Source organism: Megalobrama amblycephala, linkage group LG1 (genome assembly GCF_018812025.1).
Source record: "Megalobrama amblycephala isolate DHTTF-2021 linkage group LG1, ASM1881202v1, whole genome shotgun sequence".
Classification (NCBI taxonomy): domain Eukaryota; kingdom Metazoa; phylum Chordata; class Actinopteri; order Cypriniformes; family Xenocyprididae; genus Megalobrama; species Megalobrama amblycephala.
The window spans coordinates 46,110,581-46,127,076 of record NC_063044.1 but is presented as its reverse complement, the minus strand read 5'-3'; the positions used below and the strand labels follow the sequence as shown (position 1 = coordinate 46,127,076).

Genomic DNA, 16,496 nt, shown 5'->3' with positions numbered 1-16,496 from the left:
AGTGTTTTACAAAAACTGACAGTTCACTGTGGAGATTTAACATTCACAATGCCTAGACATCCACTTTAAAGGGATAGGTCACTCAGAAAATTAAAATTTTATCATCTTTTACTCACCTTCATGTTGTTCCAAATCTGTATGAGTTTATTTCTTCTGCTGAACACAAAAGAAGATATTTTAAAAAATGTGGGTAACCAGACATTGACTTCCATAGTAGGAAAAAATACTATGGAAGTCAATGGGTGCCATTAACTGTCTGGTTACCCACATTCTTTAAAATATATATATTTTTTGTGTTCAACAGAAGAAACAATCTCGTACAGGTTTGGAACAACATGAGGGTGAGTAAATGACGATAAAATATTTGGGTGAACTATCCCTTCAAGGGTACTGCCCCGATGACAGCTGTTGTACCCCTAGAGGTGCCATTTTCGCACATTTTTTTTTTTCTAAAAGTTTGGGTATAATAATGCAATATGTCAGTATGCCTTAGTTATTGTGTGTTTGTGTGTGGGTCAGGTTTTACCACTCTGTGGGCACAGTAGACGTCAATGGAAAGTCCCCACCATGATAGAAAAAATGAGTGTGTGTGTGTGTGTTTTCTCAGTAGGACTGTCAGGTAGCCAGGTTAGATATTACTGATGCCTCAGTGACACATCCCACCTTATCCATCACCCACTGACTGAACAACACCACCGTCTGCTCGCTTTCTCACATGCACAGACACGAATGCACCCACATTAAATCTTTCTCCCGCACACATGCTCATAAACACATACGCTGGAGTTTTAGGAGGGGAAATGCTTTTTTCTTCTTCTTTTCTGTTCTTCATGCAGTGAGCTGTGGATAATGAGAGAGATGTGAGTGAGAAAGAGAGAGAGAGAGAGAGAGAGAGAGAGAGAGAGAGAGAGAGGGAGATTGTCAGGAAGTAGCGATTTCTGTAACCAACCCAACCAACTAGAGCCAACGCATCCTCCCTCCCCCTTTCTCTTTCTTTCTCTGTCAATGCCTTAGACATTTTCAGTCATATGGTTGACTGTTTTGGGAATGGATTGGAATGATGGTGGGGTAAAGCTGGACAGAAGAGATAGGAAAAGTGATGAGCAATGAAGAACAAGAAGAGCCAGGTTGGATGCAAATTGTTCTCTTTTTATTCACCTTTAACTTGATATTCCCATTTTTCCCAATTTTTAGCGGAATGGGAAATGACTTTGCCAGGGGGAGTAATATGGTCATTTGGATGGTTGCACTTTTTCTGTCTGTCTTACTTGTGAATATTATTTGTGTTAATTGGGGTCCAAATATCTAAGAAAATTATTATTTTGTGTTAATTTATAATTTAATACAACATTTTTGATTACACCATATTAAAATTGAAAGTTGAATTAATTTTTTCTTTTTTCTTTAATGGCAACACCACTAGAGGTACATGAGGTTTTTGTCAAACCTGATGAAACTCGATGTTCTCCAGTATGATTTAAGATGATCCAAAAAGCATCTCAAGCTTCAATGGAAAAAAATCTAACCATCTGTATGGAGTCACATGATCAATGTCACTAACTAATTTACTCATTTTTGACTGAGAAATACTGCAGAATCTGAGATATTTTGTATTCTTTTTAAATCATAACTTATAAAAATCACAGATTTTCAAGGATTTCATGAATGGGTTTCCCTTTGATCCCTCCTTTTGTTTTTTGTTTTGTTTTGTTTTGTTTTGTTTTGTTTTGTTTTGTTTTGTTTTGTTTTGTTTTTTGTTTTGTTTTGTTTTGTTTTGTTTTGTTTTGTCAGTATATTTTCTCTGTAGAGCAAGCATATTAGTCTTGTTGTCCACTATAGAGGGGTTGAGGAAGAGACTCAAATTGCCTGTGAGGGTTTTTTGTGTATCTGTGGAAAGAAATGAGACCATTTCCCCTCCCACCAATCAGAGTGTTTAGAGAAAAGACAGAAGCTAAGTAGCATTGATGCTGGAGGGAGGAAGTGAAAAGGAAAGTAAAAAGGACCAGATGGAAGCAACATAATAAAACAGAGTAGATTTAATGCAATCTAGATTGAAAGAAAGACAAAATATACAAAGAGGAAAGGGGGAATGAGAAATGGAGAGTCAGAGGAGACAACACTGCCTGTTGTAGAGGTCATATGTAGATATAAAAGGATCAAGGATGTTTTATATAAGTAGATTATGACCTGATGAATTATGTAGAAAGGAAGGGTGTGGTACATGGTTATGCTAAATGAAAAGAGGGAAACTGAAGGAATGGGGCTTTATTAAAAGATCATTAGAGCCTAGAACAATACATGCAATTAGCACTGGGGTTTGTGCTAGATTTCAGGAAGAATCAACAGAGGAAGCATATGGCTGTGTGTTGGATTTAGGGGAGCGAGTGAGACGGAGATGGAGAGAGCGAAAGAGAGAAAGGTTGTGTTTGGCACTTTAGGGGCCATGTGATGATAAATGCTCCAGTGCCACAAACCAGAATGCACCTTGTTCGACATGAGCTATGTGATATTTTTAGCCAATCACAGTGTACCGAAGGTTGAGGCTAACAAGACATCAAGTAATCCCTCATGCCTCTCTCTGTCACACCCCATTCCTCCAGCTCGGGCCGCCCATAAGTCATTCTTCTCTTTTCTGCTTCCCATTTCCTTACTTTTCTCTTCTGACCACCTCTTGTCCCAGTTTTGTGTTGTTTTTCATTTTGTTTTATTTTTTGCCTTTCTCTTTCTTTCTCCACACTTTGGTAATCCTGAATCGTGTGTATTCCGATCTGACATTTTGACTTGTGCCGAAAACTAGGGATGCTCCGATACCAAGCTCATGTACTTGTACTCGTACTTGTAAAAATACCCCCGATACCAAAGACCGATACCTCACGTGACGTAACTGACAGAATTGTCTGTGCACAGAGACATCGACGGCAACAGCAGAAACATTGTCAACCTCAGGGGTGTGGAAATACTTCAAAATTAATGATGACAACCCACATATTGCGAACTGCACGCTTTCAATCATAATTCGTTATCGATTAGTGAAGGCGGGATAGGCGGAATCGCGCTGAATGATACAGACCAGAGGCTCTCTCTCTTTCTTGCCGCGATTCCAGTTCTCTCAGACGACGCACGATCAGTTTTCCTTGAGCCTAAATGGTCAAATGCACACATAGTTGTCAAAATGTCCATCTTGTGGAGTATCTCACATAAATAATACAGTCGGTTATGGCTTAAGTGGACGTAAACATTTGGGTGAAATCAGGATGTGTGTCAGTATCCATGGTTTCGGTCTTAAAGGGACCATAGCCTATATTTGTCATTAATGTTAATAAAACAACAAAAGATGTTAAATAAATGTATACATGGTAAATCAACCTACTGTATCTGAAAAACAAGTTTATTTAATTTGTATCTTTATAGTATTTGTTGTATTGTTTGTAATTTGTTTGTAAATGTCTTTTTATATAACAACAATTATATATATTGGCAATCATGCCCTTTGAAGGTTATTGGACACTGTGAAATTTTTGTTCTTTAAGTTTGTGACAAGCACATAAAAAATATTACCTTTTTCATTAGAGTAATAATAAAGAAGCTGTTCTACATTCATTAGCTAGTTCACTCACAGTGTTGTGCTTGGAAAACTGCAACATCACCCAAAAATAAAAAAGAGAGAGAGAGAGAGAGAAATTAATTAATGTATAGGTATTGGTATCGGCGAGTACTAGAAAAAAGTATCGGTACTCGTACTCGGTCCTTAAAAATGGTATCGGTGCATCCCTACCGAAAATGTCTTGTTTTTATTGCCATTGGTTGAAGAATCTTGAACACAGATCATGATCTGTTTTGAAATGAGGTTGGGATGTTAGTTAGGAAATCGGTATAAAAGTGTACTCACTGCTTTAGCCACAACAGCAGCGGTTAACTTCCCTACACACACACACACACACACACACACACACACACACACACACACACACACGTACAAACAGGCTATTTGACATTTCCCAGGTTTCTGAGAGGCAGTTCTGTCCCGTCCATTTGTGAACATGCTGAAAGGGATGTCATGGATGAAGATGATAAGCATTCTTCTGGACAGACACTCTGACCTTAAAAAACACAATGTGCTTACAGTATATTTGATCATGTGTTTGGACTTGTTGGTGTGTGTGGAGGAGCAAACAAGTATTTTATTCTATTGTATTTTTTCCCTTTTTACCCATTTAAAAGATAAAGTCGGCATGAAATGGAAGTTGTGGTAGTCTTTTCCCCCTATTTTGACGTTTATATGAGTGAAACGGCTTCTGGAATGAGAAAAAAATGTAGGACTTGATCATCCTTTGGGAATTTATTATATTGCAGGAAGTTTGGTGTTGCTAACTAAATGGAGGCAGATCTGAATGCCAGTTTGCAGTCAATTGTGGAGGATTTTTAGTCCCACCATCCACTGAGACATACATCATGAAGAGAACAGATGTTGTTGCGAGAGGGAGGGGAGGCTAACTTTCTTGATTAAAGATTACAAGTGCACATAAATTCTAAAAAATAATGATGTGCACAAATAAATCATTTATAATAAACAGTGCTACATTGTGTAAAAAAATAAGAATGGTCAATTATGATTTCTTGGTAAATTTTAGTTTAACAGCTCACGCTTTGGTTGCTCAACAACAACAAAGCTGGAGAATCTCACGCAGCCAAAATGAGGATTGTAAGTAACAGTGTTCAGCCTTACATTGTTCAAACCGGAGTCAGACACTGATGGCGTGACTTAGTGGATAAATTTATCTAGTTGCTGTGGAGTTGATTCAACTCATCGACTATCATGTGCCGTCATGTTAATCTTTTGTGTAAATCCAGCGTTGAACTGACCCTCGTTTGTGAAGCAGTCCGGTGAAAAATGATGGCATGGCAACAATAAAAATTTTATGGGTGAATGGGTTTCCCTTTGATCCCTCCATTGTTTTTTTATTTTATTTTATTTTATTTTATTTTATTTTATTTTATTTTATTTTATTTTATTTTATTTTATTTTATTTTATTTTATTTTATTTTATTATTTTATTTTTGGCAACAACACTCTACTACAACAACATGGCCTTGCCACCTTTGTTGCGTGTTCTTGGAGGCAGGGTTCATGTAAATTTTAGGGTTAGAGATGTCACTAACCCAGGAAGAAGCTTGTTGTAGTCCCTACCAGCATTTTGTTGTAGTCCTTAAACAGAGAATTCTTTTAAAGAAAATATCTCCCTTTGCATTGAACTTTGAACGTTGTAACTTTGCAGATGTTGTTTATGCTCAAACAGCAACATTACACACTAAGTAAAGTTAAAAAAGTCAAATCATAATCAACCACCCCTTTAAGATAAAACAAAACTACTGCTGTCCAAACTATGCATGATTATATTAATAGTTGCGTTTTATGATTTATATTTAGCATTCTTTTTTCCTGCCTTATCAGAATGGAAGTGTGACCCATTTTTGATTGTGACCAGTTAGAGAATATCTGGAGTAATTAGAGTAACATCTAATATCTGCTGATGGCAGTATTTCACTGTTGCAGTGCATGCTGTTGAACTCCTTGTGCTGCTGTAGCTGTGATCACCTATGAAATTTAAAGAGGTCCAGTTAGAGAAAATTTCTTGAAGCAAAGGTCCGGAAGATCATAATGTCTAACTAGTTAGTGTGATATAAATTATATACGTTATAAGTAACCTAGTAGTTGTATATCTGCATGTAATTGATTCCTGACTGTCAAATCAATTGAATTCAGTACAATTCAAAAACGTTTTGACAATATTTATTGTCACGTAAAATAGAACTGGACATATATGTAACTGTAGATATTTTCTCTCATTAGCTAAATAAAATAGAGCTACATTTCAAAATAAGAGAACATAAATAAACAAAAAATTGTGCATGTTCAAACTTAAGCATGTTCTGACTATGAGTAAAGTTGACAATGAGTAAAGTTGGCCACATATTCAGAGATTTGAATTTCCCGGATCAATAACTTTGTGAGCCAAATTACACAAATAACACCTCTTTTCAATTTCACACTCCACTGCTGGTTATACTATAACACTTATTTTGGAAAAATGTATTTTTGCATTTATTTTTTTGTATTTTTTATTATGAAAAATAATAAATAACTTCAACCGTGATACACTGCACTATTGACATTTTCCAAAATAAGTGTTGTAGTATCTACTATCAAGACATCAGTGATGTGTGATCTGAATTTGGTGACAGTACAGTGTGTTACAATGAAGTTATTACATGTATTTTTCATAATGAAGTTCATAATTTCTTAGTGAAGTTATTGAATATTTTTCATTATAAAAAAATTATTCAAAAATATATTTTTCCAAAATAAAGAGTTGTAGTATAACCAGCAGTGATGTGTGAACTGAATTTGGTGAAATGCAGTGTGTAACATTGAAGTTATTGACTGTTTTTGTAGTAACACGCTTTTCAGGTTTTACACTTTGCAGACGGTCCCTTCGGATCTGTCTCTCAGTCGTCCGTTTTGTCCACTACGGAGGAAAGCTTGTTTTGAGGAAAATTAAGTTGTAGCTGCTTGTCTACGTTAAAAAGAGGTGTTATTTGTGTAGTAACATCGTTATCGAAAATTTGAATCTGTGAAAATGCGGCCAACTTTACTGTTTCTCTACCTATCTCCGTCTCACTCGTATTTTTCTCAACTTTCTCCGACTCACTCGCCTGTTTCTCCCCCTTTGTTTTGTACATGTATCGCTATCTTTCTTTTTTTTTCTACCATCTTTTCATGTGTAACTTGCCTCTAATTCTCGCATCTGTCTGCACTATAGAGTCAAAGATTACCGCCTGGGATGCGCGGACTTGATTGGCTGAATAGTATCACGTGGGATAGCTTAACTTGCATACAATTGGTCTGTGCGTTTCATCATCATAAACCTTTACCGTAAAGACTACAAAAGCTGCGCCGGTAAAATAGCGCCCCATCAGGTTTTAAATCATAACCTTCTGTTTTGGTTCGGGTCCGTACGGGACGGCTTCTGGGTCCGGTCCCGGACTGCGGTCCGCCTGTTGGTGACCTCTGACCTATGGGTAGTTCAGTATTAGATAGACATTTTCTGTGGTTTATTTGAAAGCCTGAGATTCCTTCCAGTTGCTAGAGCAGGTGTTGTCATTAACTGTAGCTGTACTTGTTGTTCTGCTACCTGTAGTTTGTATAACAGTTGGTGGAGTGGTAGGCATGTTGCCATGGGTTGTGGGTGTTGTGGGTGAGGGGCAAGACACGTCATCTCACCAAACCACTGCCAGATGGCTCCTCTTCCTCTTCTTCCTCGCCTGTAACCACGGAAACCTACCCACCAGCCCATCTGTGAGGCTGCCCCACCCGTTCCTCCTTCCGTGCTCCACTCCCAATGGGCAACCATGAGGGACTGAGAGAGACACAGAGAGCCAGAGGGAATGAGAATAAGAAGGAGATTTAGAGTGGCCTCCTGGGGACTGAGGCTCTGTTAAGTCTTTCCACATAGATTGACAGACACTTCTCTGATCCCAGAAGGGGAATTTTATACATGCTGGTTAACTTTGGCAGCAAAAAAAAAAAAAGGATCTTTCTCCAGTGACAGCCATTTAAATCAATTTTATTTTATTTTATTTAAATATTTTATTTATTTATGTATTTTTTTGTCTAATAAACTTTTTATCCCTGTTTGTTTCCTTATACCCAACATAACAGAAAATAGATAACTTTCTGCAATAGATTGAAATAAAAATATATTTTATTCGCTTTTGCTGTTTGTGTTACCCTTCGACTTCAGTATGTTCTCATGAGGCATTCATGTATAGCATTTTGGAGTCTCTGAGCCAAAGTCAATACTACCGGATCAATGGAGGAAACATTCTCTGTCCAGAAACAAATGAGCAAACACAAAGAGTAAAACACAATGCCCTCATCCTGGATAAAACAACATCAGCCAAATTCACCAATGACTCATCGTTTCCACTGCAAATATGCGACATGTGGCTTGCTGACGCTGATGACAATTCCTGAGTCTGTTTCTAAACTAAACTAGTTGATGTATGATGTTTATTAATAAGTGATTTATTTATAGCAGGAACAGCTGGGGAAACTCAAAGGTACAGGCATCATAGGGCAGAACGGGGAGACTCTCTCAGGTCACAGGTCACCTCTACCTGGGATCAAACCTGGAAACTTTGTATTAGTAGTTAAAGTCTTAAGGCCCCGGTATACTTCAAACGAAATCGAAGATCGAACTGATGTGACGTCATTTCGAACAAAATCAGGCCAAAACGAAGTTCTTTTTGGAAGTTCGAAACGGCTTGCCAAAGCGAACTTTCAGGAAAAGTTCGCTTCAGCTTCGCTTCGTTCTACCATTGGTCCGTGACGATAACGTAATAGGAAGTGAGCGCTGAGGCTCCGCCTTCACTCATGTGGGACGCGTCTTTGACTCATTTCGTGTGTTTGAGTTTGTTGAGGTAAGAGCTCTGTGGGTGAAAACATGAACACACTGGATAGCCGCTTTATAGTACAAAATGAAGTTGTGCTTGTAAATGAGGCACTAACACTGTTTTCTATGTTTGATACTGTAAAGCTGTTTGATTTTAAGCAATCTATTGAATAAAGGTATATAATGAAGTGACGTGACTGGAGTGCTAATTTGCAGAGCTCGTGCTAACATACCAATGTTGTTATGATCAGACGCTTTTCTGATGCTTTCTGTAATAAATGCTTGCTGTTTTCTCATTTTTGTTGTGTTTATTTTGTTACTGGGAAGAAAGTGCACGGCACATATTTACATATTCATCTAACCGTCGATCTCAGCAGTGTGGGCGGTGTCAGATGTTCGTTTACAGTATATCGCTGGTCACGCATTTCAAACTTCGTTTTACCCCTAAACGAAGAACAGAAAAGAACTTCGTTTGAAGTATACCGGGGCCTTTAAAGGGATAGTTCAAATAGTAAATAATTACAGAATTTTCATTTTTGATTGAACTGTCCTTTTAAGAGCTTTAAGTTAGCCAGACCTATATGTCTACCTGAGTCTTATTGAGTGGACTTATAATAGTTCACTTCATAGGTTTGTTTGTGAGTAAGCAAGAAAGGTGGCACAGAAAAATGGTGAGCGAACAAATTTCTTATGCAGCAAACAACTTAAGTTTACTTTTTTCTCCAATATTAGTTTTTTCCGGAATGTATGACTCACCATGCCTTCATTATGCTCAATTAACATGTTTTTTTGTGCATACAGGTTTATTAGAGTATTGTGCAAATCTGATGTAAGATGTTATCTGAGGTCACAAGCATTCTGCACACCCACTTTGCATCAGCCTTTTCCTATTTATAAATCCACCAACGTTTTCATTTCATCTACATTTACTCTGCCAATGCTTTTTCTAAGTTCACAGTGAGTCAATCTGATCCGAGCTCCTTCTGTTGTGCTTGTTTTGTAGCAGTGTTGTTATTAACTAAAACTATTAAAAATCCCTTTCGGTAATTGAAATAAAGTTGCAATAAAATAAATGATAAATATTAGATGAAAAACTGAAACTGAATATACCTTGGCATCTAACTAAAATAAACAACTTTAAGTTAAGGTACCAAAATGACTAAAACTGAAGTAAAAATTAAAATGAAATATAGAAAAGCAAATTAAAATGACAACAAAATTACCAAAAACTTAAATAAAAATATAAAAATAAAAGCTAATTCAGATGAATAAATACTACACAGAAAAAAGCTGGCTTTGTAACAGTTTTCACTTAGAAATTGATGGTTTCATAATTAATAATTACAAAGAAATGGCAAGTAATGCATTGAATTAATGTTACATTTACCAGGGAAGAGGAGAGGCGAGGATATAATTGCAGCAATAGTTTATTAAATAAACACAAAGAAAATCCAAACAGGGAAGATGACGATATTCCAAACAGGGAAACAGTGTTGCCAATTTAGCTATTTTGTCACTAGATTTAACGATTCCCTCACCCCTTTTGAGACTTTTATTTTTTTTATTATTTTTTTTTTTTTAAAGCCTAGCAACAAATCTAGCAACTTCTTGGACAAACCTTATCTAGATTCTTATCTCACTCATTTATCAATATTTTTTTTTTATAGAAATCAGTGAAATCGCCATTATGACGTCATCTGGTGATATTTAGCAATCAGATTTAGCTAATTTCAATTGAAAGCAGTTGGCATCACTGCAGGGAAACATATATCCAAACAGGAGAAGGAAAGAGAATCCAACTTGGGAATGGAAATGGTATGCTTTACAAGCATACATGTAAAGACAAGTACATGTAAAGACAAGTATATAAACTCTGGATAGCAAGAGGCTAACAAGGAACAGGTGTGGGTAATGAATCGTCATGGAAACAAACAAGGGTAGCTACAGAAACAAAGACAAACAGGAACAAACCACAGGAACAAATGAACAGTGAACAAACATAACAATGGAAACAGAAAATACACTTCAAAATAAAAGTCCTAGAACACAGAACACACAAAACACAGGGGAAATTGTGACAATTAAATGTGAAATTTTCAAGTAGAAACACTGAAATAGTATTTTCTTGTAAAACATACTCTAATAATCTTTGTTTTATTTACAACTTTGAAAAATATTTTTTACAGTGTATAATAGCATATAAATAATACTAAAATTACACTGGTTTGCATATTTAGATTAGATTTCTTATAACAAATAAATCTTTATTCTAATGCAGCGTGACCTTTCTCCTTCAGAGGTTAGCCAGAAAAACTGCAGAGTGATTTATTATGCAAATTTATGTGAGATTTATTCAGCTCTAATTATTAGACATTGTCTTACATGTTTACGTTTACATTATATTATTAGTGATGAAATGCGTGAAATGGATTTTGTGTGTTCAGCAGTGAAAGAGTGTTTGAAGGTAGTTATATGAATACTATAATCACTAATTTGTATAGATTCACAGGACTAATTTAATTTAATTTCACCGTCAAAAGCTTAATCAGGGTTTATCCTCAAGTTATACATCATTATGACATCATCATTATAAAGATTCAGCCTGCTGTAGCAAGCTTAACATCTGCCACCTCACATCCAATGAAAGAATACACTAATCATTCACTTTGATTCATTCATTTCACTTGTTTTAAATTAAATATATCACTTAATGGATGAGAAAATGATGCATGTCTAAATGGTATTAAGAAATCTCAAGGATTTTCAAAGGAATTATGAAGGCCTGAAATAATATTTCAGTGCTCTTTTGTGTGTGCGTTTATGAAGTGGGCAGCGTGGAGCGGGACCGCTTGTCTTTTTTGAGAGAACTTGAAAGTGGGTCGATTCTTCTGCCTGCTTCTTTGCTGTGAGGTAAAGAGATGAGTGAAGGAGCACGCGTAGCACTCCAACACGTCTGACCTGGCAGACCCTGTTATTTCAGTATTTTTATAAAGAGAGAGAGTGAGAGGAAAAGAAGAAGAGAGAAACTTTGCTGGTAACAATACTGTCAAAAATAAACCTGTTTTAATGCTAGACCTTCCTGCTCTTTGCTTGTATTATATAACAGTTAAATAACTAGAGATGCAGAACCTTGTGTGACTCAACTTGCATGAAACAAATGCTCATGTCTCTCTCCCTTTTGCTCTGTGCTTGCTTTTGTGAAGTTTGAGAAATTATCCTTGAAAGTGATCTGTGTAGATGTTTCAGGAAATTATTCTTTTTATATGCAAGGTTCAAGCTTATGAAGTGAAACTAATTAACTGAATCTAAGTTATGTAGGTTGATGTGTGTGTGTGTGTGTGTGTGTGTGTGTGTTCTTGTATACATAGTTTATGAGGACACAAATGTGTATAATGACGTGGGTATTATAATGTAAACATGGTTTATGAGTACAATTCCTGTGTCCTTGTAAACCGAATGGCTTAAAAACATACTATATGGTGTTTTTTTGAAATTCAAAAAATTTTCTGCTGGGTAGGTTTAGGGGTAGGCGTAGTGTAGGGGGATAGAATATACAGTTTGTACGATATAAAAACTATGACGTCTATGGAGAGTCCCCGTAAACCACATATGTGTGTGTGTGTGAGAGAGAGAGAGAGAGAGAGAAAGAGAATGCAATAATTTCCTTTTGATTTTAGAGATTACTCTTTGCTGGCATTAAACTGAAGCCTGTACTCAGCAGGCTTGTTTCCTGATTTGACCTGACCACTACTGTCACATTTGCAGATCTGAATCCATCAATATTTTTTTCCTCTTTAATAGACCCAGACACATGATTCAGTGAGCTAATAGCTCTCTAAACAATAAATGAGGGTGTGAGCTCTTATGCAGAGAACATGTTAAATTTAAAACATAAAATATTTACAATAGCAATTTAGTTTTTCTTTAATTAGAAACCCAAAGTTATGTATTGTTACAGCTTCAGGTACCCTTTGGCTCAAGTCTGGTAGCAGACCTTTAAAACTGAAAATTGATAGAAACAGGAACACAAGCTAATTTTGCAGATGTTTGCTTGCTTTCTGGTTTATGCATCTTAACTGACAGTAATAGTATGAATCAAAGAAACAATTAGACATGTTCTGGAAGCATTTTGCAAAAATGCTTGCGAAGCTAGTCAGATTCCATCAAGAAGTGCACATTGTACAACAGTTAACATGTTTGTTGAATCAGTAGGTGGCGACAAATGACTGTCTTTATGAATGAGTCAGTGAATCACTCAATCAATTAATTCAAACACACTGCTTCATTCAGGAGCAAATAGAGGGTGCTTCTCAATACTCAAATTGATGCTTCCTCGTTTCCTCGCTCCTGAAACTGAAAACGATCGTTCTCAGCCATCTTGAAGGACATCTCAATTCTCTAATTTTACTATGAGGAGGCGAGGAACGAGGAGTGAGGAAGCTTCATGAGGAGTCATGAGCGAGGACACACGGGTGTATCCTTCCCTCGCATCCTAAAGAGGTGGAGCTAAGACGTGAGGAAAGGAAACGAGGATACACAAATAAGAAATGAGATTCACCCTAAGTGACTGCTGTCATAAGCAAGTCATTGACTCATTCACCCAGTTGGTCCGTTCGGACACACCTTCATAAGTGAGCCACTGAATCATTCACTCAACAAATCCGTTCAAATACTATGATTTGTACAGGAATGACACAAGTGACTCTTTTCATGAATCACTGAATCATTCACTCAACCAAATAGTTCAAAAACAGTAATTCATTCACGAATGAATCACGATGACGGTGTTGTTTAGAGACATGGCGCAGTTCGTACTTTATACTTGTATGAAACCATTCAGCAATGCAAAAAGGTACAAAGTAACTGGCAATATTGTGCCTAGGATGTAAGTTACTCAATATTAACTTCTTGTTCATTGAACTTTTGTATAAAATATCACACTGGCGATTGTGCTTTAGGTCTGAGCATATAACATTTGCTGTAATTAGGTCACAGGTACAGTCTACTTTATTCCATTAATTATATTTCACATTTTATTTGATTTTACATTCATTTACATCTCTGATCGACTGCTATCTGAAACTGCTCTACAGTAAAAGTGTTCTGCTAGACTGAAGATCTGTGGAGCAAAACTGTGAGCAGATGAAATGTTTCTCACAGCTCCTTTAATGGTGTCTCTGATGGTTTACGGAAGCATATTAAAGATAACACCCCCCACCCCCCACTTATGTGTATTAAAATATTCATTTTAGGCTTAAAAACTGCCTTTGTCTCATCAAACATTGACATTGTTAGCAGTCTTGTTATTGTAATTACTCGTGGGATGAGTCTCCACTGTGACTGAGAAAGAGAGACGGGGGATGGCGATCTCTTGTTTAGTTTAATTAAAAAGACTGCTATTAACACCAGGGGAAGCAAACAAGCTGGTAATCCGGCCCAACCATGGTAAGTTAGTGTTTGTGTAATGGTATTGTGATCATCAAGGGCAAAACAAGATTGATTCTCAATCTCACTGTTTGAGTCTCATCAAATCCTTCAGGGCAGAGCTAAATATTGAACACTTCTCAAACATCTGATGTTTAAAACGGGGACACTGCATGGAACAGATAGAGAAATGACCTTGCCCTGCTACTTTTGTTTGCTTTTCTCAATTTGTGTATGTCTGTGAATCTGATTGTGTGACTCATCCATAATGGACTTGTTAGAGAAAGAGTTGTTTCTCAGTCAGTTTGATGGCCCCTAGGCAGTAATAGCAATTATACAACAGCGAGGAAAGGACTCTTTGCTCTGTCTGCAGCCACAGAAAGAGAGACAAATAGAGAGAGAGAAAGAAGTGATCGAACAGTTGCAGTGGTTTAGTTTTGTTTAACAACATCTGACCGATGGCACCTCCCCCCCATTGGATTGATTTTACATATCTTCTGGAATTTGATGATTTGTTTCTCTTTGTTGTTGTTGTTGTTTCAACTAGTTATCCCCTGTACTGTATATCCACCAAACTAATTCACCCTGATTAAGTCATTACACTTGATAGGGCTCCATTTAGAATATGCCTTTTGGCTTTTAAAAATAATTGCTATGTTTTGAATGTGAAATGAGCAGTATTTACAATACCATTGGATTAAATTAGTTTAATTCAATTAGTTCTTGCTGTTCTTTCTGGTTGTGATGGCTAAAGCGAAAAGGAAATTAATGGGATTTATTATTTTCATTTTGTCAAATGGGACCATTTAAGAATATGCAAAGGTTTTCCAAACTGGGCTTTGTGAATCACTGGGGTTTATGATTTCATGAAAAGCTAATAATTAATTAATAAACAAATAATTTCAAATAAAAACAATCAAATAAAATGGTAGCACTTTATTTTGATGATCCCCTTTAGACATTCTGTTGACTGTAAGTAACTTTACATCTAAATGTCAACTAACTCTCATTAGAGTATTAGTAGACTGTCTGCTTGATATCTGCTGACACTTTATTGTGATGGTTCCCCAACAGACAATCTACTGACTATAAGTTACTACATGTCGACTTAATATGAACCTTGACCCCTATTCTACTATCCTTATTCTACTCTAATTTTGATGATCCTCTTTTTGTTGACTGTAAGTAACGTTGCACATATGTCAACTAACTCTCATTAGAGTATAGTAGATAGTTGATTAAGGATAGTTGAATGGGGTTAAGGTTAGTAGAATAAGTGAAACCAATAAAACTTAAAAAAATAAATATTTTATTGCATGTTATGTGACCGTGAATTAACGTCACAGAACCATTACCATGCAAATGTGTTGTTTAATTATTGAATTATTAACTGAAAATCTCTGGGTAAATATATTCGTATTAGTGTTTTCTGGGATACACAGTTATTTTTGATGGAGAAATACGCTTTTGGCCCACAGAGTGTGGAGTTACTGCCTCTGCCAGCGGGGGTTAATGGTGTCATGATAAACAACAAAACTTTGACATCTTGGGGGACACTAATGAGACTGAAATGACACATTTCACCTTTTGAAAACATTCTTGGTGAAAAGCCAGTGCTGTTGTTGAGCAGCCAAACTCTAGAGGCCACTGTAAAACGGGCTGTTGCTTTTGTGTGTGCGAGGAGATGGGAAGGGAGGCATTAAAAGAAGGATGCTCAAGTTTCTAAAATGAAAGTACTGTTTGTGTGTTTCAATGCAAAGAATGTAGCCTTAGTTGTTATTGCTGGTTCTTCACTGTCCAGTGTCCTAGAATTTGCCAGGAGTTTTCTCTTCTCTTATTGGTCACCTGTTTTGCAGGTGTATTTTGAATGAATGAATGCTTGCAGTTAGATAGACATGCACTCTTACTAAAATCATTTTCTTGTGTTAACATGCTAGTGTTGCCACTATGATGCAGATAATAAAAGAACAATTGCTCTTCTTATTTTTCAGCTGCAAAATGATTGTACTTTAATTACAATCTGTAAAAATGCTATACGGTAATAACCTGTTAATTGGTCAATGGTAAGTTCTCTTAAAGGTCCCGTTTTTCGTGGTTTTTTGAAGCTTTGATTGTGTTTATAGTGTGCAATATAACATGTGTTCATGTTTCGCGTGTAAAAAAACACAGTATTTTTCACATAATTTACTTATCTGTATACCGCTGTTTCCACTGTCATAAAAACGGGCTGATGACTTCCTTGTTCTATGAAGTCCCTCCTTCAGAAATACGTAACGAGTTCTGATTGTGCCAGCGGTTCCTGTGTTGTGATTCGACAGCAGCTTAGCGAACCTTGCCCGGAAAGGTCACGCCTCTTACCATAACGTGGAGATGCACGCGCTCAGTGTTATTGTAAACATGTCTTTAATTTTACCCTATCAATTTGAGCCGGAATCAGACCCGGTGATTGGACTGCGGGATGAAAATAACAGCGTTTCGACGACATGGCGACAAACACACTCTACAAACGCAACTCTTGTGTATTCCTGTGGGCGGAGGTTAGTCAAAAAACTGTTTTAGTGACGTCATTAAAGAAGGAAGTAGAGGGATGTAGTCCAAACTGGCCGTTCGATGTAGGCG

The 16,496-nt window shown here is 36.7% G+C and overlaps 1 protein-coding gene across 22 annotated transcripts in view; it reads left to right on the top strand.

The window, feature by feature from the left end:
- LOC125271916 (SRC kinase signaling inhibitor 1-like) overlaps positions 1-16,496 on the top strand; it is a 132,993-nt gene that overhangs the window by 48,008 nt on the left and 68,489 nt on the right. For 14 of the 22 annotated variants that reach the window (XM_048196287.1, XM_048196414.1, XM_048196320.1 and 11 more), the window contains exon 1: positions 1,002-1,127. The exons of 3 other annotated variants lie outside the window; for them this stretch is intronic. In XM_048196287.1, coding sequence (XP_048052244.1) covers positions 1,100-1,127 — 28 coding nt within the window. In that variant the 5' untranslated portion in view covers positions 1,002-1,099. Of the gene's footprint in view, positions 1-1,001; positions 1,128-16,496 lie in introns of those variants that run through there. 5 more of the 22 variants (XM_048196476.1, XM_048196487.1, XM_048196345.1 and 2 more) reach the window with 5 other exon arrangements.